The 8,534-nt window shown below is 37.4% G+C and overlaps 2 protein-coding genes across 2 annotated transcripts; both read right to left on the reverse strand.

The window, feature by feature from the left end:
• Nucleotides 1–235: 235 nt before the first annotated feature.
• Nucleotides 236–3,315, reverse strand: LOC119898610 (kallikrein-8-like). Its single transcript, XM_038712759.1, has 6 exons — nucleotides 3,232–3,315; nucleotides 2,481–2,661; nucleotides 2,117–2,311; nucleotides 1,492–1,553; nucleotides 1,117–1,274; nucleotides 236–1,012 (listed from the first exon to the last, which is right to left on the reverse strand). Exons 1-6 carry the CDS (start codon nucleotides 3,275–3,277, stop codon nucleotides 860–862), a joined length of 795 nt encoding a protein of 264 aa, XP_038568687.1. The 5' UTR covers nucleotides 3,278–3,315; the 3' UTR covers nucleotides 236–859.
• LOC119898609 (kallikrein-8-like) lies at nucleotides 2,848–7,951 on the reverse strand. Its single transcript, XM_038712758.1, has 6 exons — nucleotides 7,821–7,951; nucleotides 6,439–6,625; nucleotides 6,020–6,211; nucleotides 4,905–4,966; nucleotides 4,415–4,572; nucleotides 2,848–4,280 (listed from the first exon to the last, which is right to left on the reverse strand). Exons 1-6 carry the CDS (start codon nucleotides 7,861–7,863, stop codon nucleotides 4,095–4,097), a joined length of 828 nt encoding a protein of 275 aa, XP_038568686.1. The 5' UTR covers nucleotides 7,864–7,951; the 3' UTR covers nucleotides 2,848–4,094.
• Nucleotides 7,952–8,534: the final 583 nt, after the last annotated feature.

Here is an 8,534-nt window from a genome sequence, read left to right on the forward strand (position 1 = left end):
TACAGCAAAATCCAAAGAATGTGATGTTTATGCATGCTCTTGAATGATTTTTCTTCCACTTACGTACAGCAACAACAGTGTGCAACATTAGGTAACATTTAGAAATGGAGTCCACTAACATCAACAAATGACCGGCACCAACCACAACACACGGATTTCATTGAATGATTTGCAAATGGAAAGCTAGTGAGTATCATGATCCAAATAACATATAGGAACATTACAAATAGCACAGTAAATATGACTGTAATTTATTTTGCAGCAATAAGTGTTCATTCCAGTGTTTGTTTACATGACTGAAAAAGAAAACACAATCAAAAAATGTTTTTGTGATGTGTAAAAAAAAAAACCCACCAATGTAGAATTCAGGAGTTGCTTGATTTCAAGAGACTGGAATGTGATGATGCTAATAAACATGATTTCTCCTTGGCATTTTATTTAGTAGTCACAGCCACGCTTTAAGCTGGACATAGTTTTTAATACAGTTTTTAAAAAATAAAAGTGTTAGAACATTAAAAGTTAAGCAAAAAAAATATTATTTAATCTGCATAGTAAAAATCCCAGGATTTGGATGTACAGGATTATTCACATGGATTTCAGATATAATTTAAATGGGGCTTCTTCGTCATTATTTTTTTACATTATGTTATTGGCAAGTTATTATGTACCGCCGTTTAACACAAATGGACTTTAACAGAACCATGATGCGTCAGTCACACAATGTTTTTTTATTTATTTTTTTATCGTATACAAGATTGACCATCTTTAATAAAAACAGAAAGCACACAAAGTTTCTCAACGAACTGAACTCTTTTAATTATGAAAGACTTAACCACAGCATACTGGAGACATCTTTTTCTCAGGTAATAGTTTTACTGATCCATTTAGCATATTTTGGATTGCAGAGGTCCATGAATGCACTTGCTGTTCTACATACATTGTAAGGATCTCCAAGAAAAGAAATAACACCATAAATCTTGTCTTTGTACACCACTCCTCCACCAGAATCTCCCTGTGAGAGAGAAATATATTTTGAAAAACTTCTATCTATCTTAAAATAGTCAAAACTTGAATCACAAAAGTAGAAAGTATTTATTAGAGGCCATGCAAACCCACATAGCATATATCCACTCCAGGTGTTTGGCCACAGAACCATTTTTGAGACACCTTGACTTCGTAGACCTTTCTGAAATTTTTTTTTAAAGTAGCTTTGAGGTTGTCACATCTGACAATCGTAATGTCTGCACAGTGGAGATCAGGGGATTTACTGGGTCCTGGAAAAAAAGAAGAAGATGTAAACACGAAATATTGTTTGAAGAATTTAAACTAAAAATATATATTTTTAGAATAAGCAAAATATTCTTTTAATATATTTAATTGCATGCAGAACTGCAGCAGAATATAAATGAAACTGTCTAAGCCCATAGGCAAATGTATGTTTATTCAAATATATTTCAAAATAGATCATTAAATGATCAAAAATCATCTCACTCCTTTCATCATTAGGACCTCCAGTAGTGGCTGCGTGACCTGCGATCTTAACTTTTTCCCCCCTGAAAAATAAGAAGAAACCAATAATGCCTTAAAAAACACTTACCCCATGCCTATCCCCATCTGCAATCTCCGCACACACAGCGCATGCTGTGGATTCACAAAGTAACATGAAGAGTGCTGTAGTCATAAACATTCTGCTTTTTGGTGTGCTTTTGTCTTGTCATTAGCCTTCACCACATCTAGACCCATATAAGACTGACTAAATAAAGGTATCTCTAGGTGACACCAACTGCCAGAGATTTGTTGGAACTACAGAAACATGTGCAGTTGTAAAGTGTCCTAGTGTTAAAGAGTGGAGCTTCTTCCAGAACTAAATCTGAACTTGGTAAAGCTACTTCTGGCTGCTAAATTGCTCAGATCTGGAACAAACCTTCAGAAACTGTGAGACTTCAAGGGCCATAAACTGTTAGCTATCGTTAGATGATAGATGCATCTTTCCAAAAATCTAAACATAATAAACATTTTGAATCGAACACAGAATGCAGTGTTCCACATACTTGTCAAAACGAACAACTGACAAGCACCTCTATATTTTTTTAGATGGGGAAAAATCACAACTCACATTTTAGGTCGACGTTCACAATCAGGAAGAGCTATAGGTTGAATTTCAGGGGGGCTAGGTAACTGCAGTAACATGATATCATGGGAACTGGTGTTGTTGTTGCTGTCTTTATCTGTATAGATCACAGGTTCTGCCGTGATTTTTACTTCTTGCACTGGACCCCCTGGATGCACACTTAAATCTGCAAACATAGTCCTACACATTGGATATATTAAAAAACAGTAAAACACATCCACTTTTAGTACTGCGGGTTAGAATTTTTTTTTCAAAAACACAAAAAACATGCACAATTACTTAATTAGCCTCAATGTATTTATAGTGCGAAGATTTTACAGTATTTTAAGAAATGCTGTCAATTTCTTACCTTCCTGGCTTCAAACAGTGAGCTGCAGTCAAAATCCAGCGGCCACTGATCAGAGAGCCACCACACAGGTTTGAAGATCCATCTGCTGCAACTCCTCTCAGTTTCACATGGTACATAAGCTCACATGGTTGACCATGAATAATTCTCTTCTGCAGATCCACCTCTGTGGTCACTGTGACACCTGAATGACTCACCAGGTGAGTTGGGGGTAAAACAGTGTCCGTTTGCACTAAGTCATCTTATCTGCTCTCAGTTAGAATAGAAGAAAATGAGATTCCCCAGTAAGAAATTGTAGAAATTACATACAGGTATAGCTTGTATTTCAATTTGTCTCATTATCACTGAATAAAAGGCTTCTGCTGTACAATTGCTGTGTGTATGTTCTTTCATTTACTACAACAGAGAGAGGGCGCTATGGAGCCTTAAAGTACAACAATAAATCTATCTTAAGGGTGCCCTGTGGACCCATACCTAAAAATGTTGTTCCGTTGCACTCACCACAAACAAACACAAACACTTGACAGGGTACCTTTAAGGTGTGATGCAATTTAAACCAATGAAGTAACTTTCAAGATAACCTCCCAAACAAACAAATGCACACATTGCTAGCACCAGGGACAGGGAGAGTGAGAGGCACGACAACAAGTGTATGTAATGGATTAGCTAGACATATAATTTCAAAATACATGATATTCAAAAATATTAAGGTATAGTGTGAACTACAAAGTAGATAGGCTTTTTTAACACTCACCGACCCACAGAAAAAGGAGAAGCACTGGACGAGCCATCGCTGTCATTCACCCTCTGATAACAGCAGCAGCTATCCAACTACCTCATAAAGGCTTATCAACTCAACCCCATTGGCTGCAAAGCTCTAACACATTTATGCAAAGTTTAGATCTTTTGTCAACATTTTCTTCCCTCGTAAAGAGATAGCAGGGAAATTACAATGAAATTAAATTAGAGGCACTCATTGCCCTGAGAGCTCACTGACTTGAATCACATATTCTTTTCTCTCAGTACATTATTTGGATGACTTACTAGATGGCTTTTACAAAATATGTGCTGAAATGTTAATTCTTAGGAATTACTTTCATATTGTTCAGTACCAATGTACTTCATGTACAGGAAATCATCAACTGATAATTGGTTCATGGATAAGACAACAAATGGGCATGTTGTTTTGAATAATCCAATTCAATTTAATTCAATTCTGGGTGCATTTTGATCCATAAATTGGGCTATTGGACATAATGTCACACCCAGAGATCTGTGCTAACAAAACCAGTCCCTAATAGACCAAAGTACTACTTAATTTGGACTCTGAGTCAATTCCTTTAAAACAAAGTGGACCCATGAAACAAACTTTACTCCAGCTCTTCCCTCTTTGTGGGATGTCTACCTGCAAGCCAACACCTCACTAGAAAAGGTGCATGTTTTTATTTCTTCTTTAGCTCTATGCAATGGTTTTCACCTTCATACCCAAATCATTTCGACAAACACTGTTTTCTATTTCTGTGAAAACATAACAGTATAAAATCACAAGGAAATCACTTATGGTTTCTTGTAGAGCTGAAATCTCATTGTTTATTATACAAGTCGACCTGTTTCCAGTTAGCCACAAAATAGACCACACCCTCTCTGTGATATCTCAGCTGTATCTTTGATCCATTGCATGTATTGTTGATTGCAGATGTCCACAAATGCAGCTGGTTGAGTACATATATTGTGTATATCACCAGTGAAAGATATGACACCGTAGATTTTGTTCTGATATACCACTCCTCCACCAGAGTCACCCTGTAAGAGAGAAGTATACTTTATATTTCTTGTAATATAATTCTACTTCATTATTAAAATCTTGATTAATCTTGATGATCAAAACTTTTAATGACTGTACAGACGATTTAAGTTTTGAAGCCATGGGAACTCACAGAACACACATCCACTCCAGGACTCTGGCCACAGAACCAGTGTTGATACACCACTTCATTGTAGAAAAAGGGTTTCGTGTTTTTCAAATGGTTTCTGAGTCCCTGACAGTCGACAATGTCAATGTCTGCACATTGGAGAGTAGTTGATTCACCGGGCGCTAAAGGAAAAGAAAAACATTTTCATTATATTATATTATTTAATATGCATACTCTGGTTTAAACTGTAGGATCAATTCACAAAACGTTACAAATGGAATTTATCATTATTATTAAGAATTAAACCTCTTAGTATAAGTGCAATAATCTTCCTTATTTAAAGATTTTAAATATTTTCCACAGAGCTGTAAAATATGCTGATCTGCACCTGAAGATAAATAACAAAACAGTTTTAAGACATTTTTACAAAATTTGCCGTGCTATCATTAAACAAAATAATACACTTTATGAAGATAGGTCATTACACTTATCAAGTTATGAAAAATAGTCTCACTTCTTTCCTTATTAGGGCCTCCAGTAGTGGCAGCGTGACCTGCAATATTAACTTTCCTCCCCCTGAAAAACAGCAAAAATAATAAGAAATCATTTTATAATGACATAAAAACAGTGGCCCCATGCATAGCCCCTGTGATCTCAACACACAGCACATGCTAAGGATTCACAGTAACATGGAGAGTCTTGTGGTCACAAGACTGTTGTACTTTTTGGAGTGAAATTATGCAGCAATCAATGGGCACATAAACTCAACATCCACCCCATTAGCCACCCACCAATTGCACAAGTCGCATCCCAGCCCCTAGGATGGCAAGTTGATTCAAAGTATGCAGTTTACAGTGGGTAAAACTAAAAGAAAAAAAAGTAAAGAATAAAATTATAATGATCAAGGAAAATTATATTTCAAAAGCTCATAAAGGAACAAAGGATGACGGAAATTAAGTTGTTGTGAGATGCGTGTTAAAACATTATAGCAACTGAACATCTAATCCATCTACAAAGTCTAAAAAGGGCTTCCATGTAAAGTAGAATTCCTAGATTCCTTTCATGGTGCATCTGATCTTTTCTACCTTCAGAGACTGCATGAACCTTTCAAACTCTATGTGCAAAAACAGGAGGGGAATCTGCCACTTTAACAGTATTAATCTGGGGCAATTTTGGGCAGGACCAGATATATGGAAAAATATCTTGTTTGCATCTTTTACATTTTAAATTTAGTTCTGGATAGATTTTTGACAGTCTCACTTTAGAGTCATGTAGGTGGTGGACCACTTTAAACTGGATTACACAATACCTTGTATGAAGAGGAATGTATCCTTTAGATTACCTGATTTTAAGAGGTGCGAGAGGTACCTTTCCAACTGTATTAATTGTATTATAAAGTTTACTAATGTACTCTTTACTGACAGGGTTAAAAAAAAATTTGGTGTGCTTTTGTCTTATATAGTTAGATATACCTTAATTAATTAATTAAGACAGGCCTTTTTTCTGGGGCAGCCAGCTTTAACCTCAGAATGTGACTGCAATATGTATTTAGCCATTAAGTGCATATTTAAAATATATATAAAAACAACATATAAAAAACCCAACTCTTTCAGTTATTTAAAAACTCACAATTTAGGACGACGTTGACAGTTGGGAAGAGCTATAGGTCGAATCTGAGTGGGCCTAGGTAGTCTCAGTAGCATGATGTCATGGGACCGGAGGTTGTTGTTGCTGTCTTTATCTGTATAGATCTCAGGTGGTGCTGTGATTTTCACTTGTTGTCCTGGACCTGGATGCACACCTAAAACTGCATACATAGTCCTAAAGGTAAGTACAGATTAATATCAGTAAATTGAAAACATCTACTTCTACAGTACATAGTAAATCAGCACAATGTAATTAATTTTTTCTTTTTATGTTTCTAGAACCACAGATCAATCACTCAATGAATCTATTTGTCCAGTATATAAATAACTCTTTGATTGACTGGTTAAACAATGTCGAAACACATGGTCTGAATTTATGAATGAGAAACATGTTTTTCTCACCATCCCGCTTTCCAGCAGTGAGCTGCTGTCAGAATCCACTGGTCAGTGATCAGAGAGCCACCACAGAAGATGCCATTGTTACCATTCCTTACTATTAATTTCACGTGATACAGACGATCATTTGGTTGACACAGTTGACCGCCAATGATTCTCTTCTGCAGATCCAGCACTGTGCTCCCTGTGACACCTGAAACAGAAAGGTGACTATGAGTTAGAAAAGGGGTTGTTGTACTCATCAGAAAGCAACATATTTACTAAAAACCCACACAGGTGAGTGTCCATCCATCCATCTATCCATCTATCCATTCGTGTTGAAGAAGTTACTAATAATTTGTAGTTACTTATCCATCCATCCATCGTCATCTGCTTAGTTGGGTCGCGGGGGTAGTTACTTATACTAATTTAAAATAATTACATGACTTTATTGTTACTTAATGACAAAATTAATCAATTTCAAAGGCGGAGTGGGGGTGGGGGGCTTCTGTGGCTCCAGCCCTGGATGTGTCCAAATTTTCTGCTGAGTAAATGTTCTTTGTCTAATATTCAATTCAGAATAATAAAAACCACGTTTACTTGGCACTGTTGGGCATCCTTGATTTGCTAATGGGGCAGCCCAGATTATTATGACATGGATTAAGATGTAGCAGCCAACTTAATATTTATACTGTGAACTCTACTCCAACGTAGTATAACAAAAATAGGTTTGGAGATTAGTAATGGTGGGAATGCTGTTTATGTTATGGAACTTAAAAATTGTAACATCAGACTAGTTTTGCCTCTTTTAAGGTGGCAGGAGTAAAATTGAGTTATCCTTAACATTATGAAGTTTTATAAACTAGATTCGGGAACCAAGACCACGCCTTGAACTCACCCAATTTCCGCATTCGAAGTACTTAAGCACACCTTTTCCATTCATCTCCCCTTGACTCAGCTTTCTCATCCCTCCCACCCAAACCGTCGTCTGCTGATGAAGAGACGGCTCCCCCACCCAGAGTCTCGACTCCGCCAGTCCCCACACACCTTCACGCCTGCAGACACCAGTCTGCTCTTCACCCCCACATCCATCGGCACGGAACGGATCCGACTCCTCTTCCTCATCCCTCACCTGTCTTCCCCTCAACCCTTCATCCATCACACCTCGACCCCTACCCCTCATCCCTCGACCCTCTCCCCCATCCCTGCATCCCTCAGCCCACCCTCCGGGCACTCGATCCGTTCTCTCCATAGGATCCCATCATAATCAATAAACTATTTTAAATCTACATCTTTGCAGGCGTGGTCTTTGTTAGTGAATGCTGTTTTATGGTTTCATAATGAAACCAGAAAGATAAAAGAACTGTCAAAACTGTAAGCTAAAATGTACACAGTGGATTAGTACTCACCAACCCACATAAAGAGAAGCATCAGACGAGTCATCTTTGTCATTCACCCTCCAATGACTGGCCTCAAGTGACAACAGCCTTTTTAAATGTGCCCTGTCCTTCGAGCCGCCAGTCACCCTATGAAAGCTTATCTACACAACCCAGCTGGCATCAAAAACATTTATGCAAATGTATGATACATACATATCAGATGAGAATGACACTGGAATTTTAGATGAAACAACACACAGCTTATTAGGCTACGTTCAGACTGCAGGCCTTAATGCTCAATTCCGATTATTTCCCAGATCCGATTTTTTTTTGTTTGACAGTTCACATTGTTGTTTAAATGTGGCCCATATCAAACTCCAGTGTGAACTGTCCGCGGCCTGAAAGTGACCCACATGCGCAGAAGAATAACAAAGCTCCGGTTAACTTGCGAGAGCCATTTGCATATGTTGCAAACTATCTTCTGTGTCATTCTGCTTGTCCCTGCTGAGTGTTGAAGGGCTTATATGCACTGTAGGTTGATGCACTGCAACAACAGAATTTAATTCATAATTCCTTTAGAACACAGTAAATATTTGCATGAGACCACAATGCATGATGAATGTCTCCACATGTAACTACATGCATGATTTCAATTAGTTCAACATAGTGAGCGGATACAGATTTTGAATTTATTTATAAAATAATGGCTTGTATGGCCCCTCATACTGACCTACACTGTACATT

This window comes from Micropterus salmoides, unplaced genomic scaffold (genome assembly GCF_014851395.1).
Source record: "Micropterus salmoides isolate LMB-PRFRI ecotype aquatic unplaced genomic scaffold, ASM1485139v1 Ms_hic_scaffold_12, whole genome shotgun sequence".
NCBI lineage: Eukaryota > Metazoa > Chordata > Actinopteri > Centrarchiformes > Centrarchidae > Micropterus > Micropterus salmoides.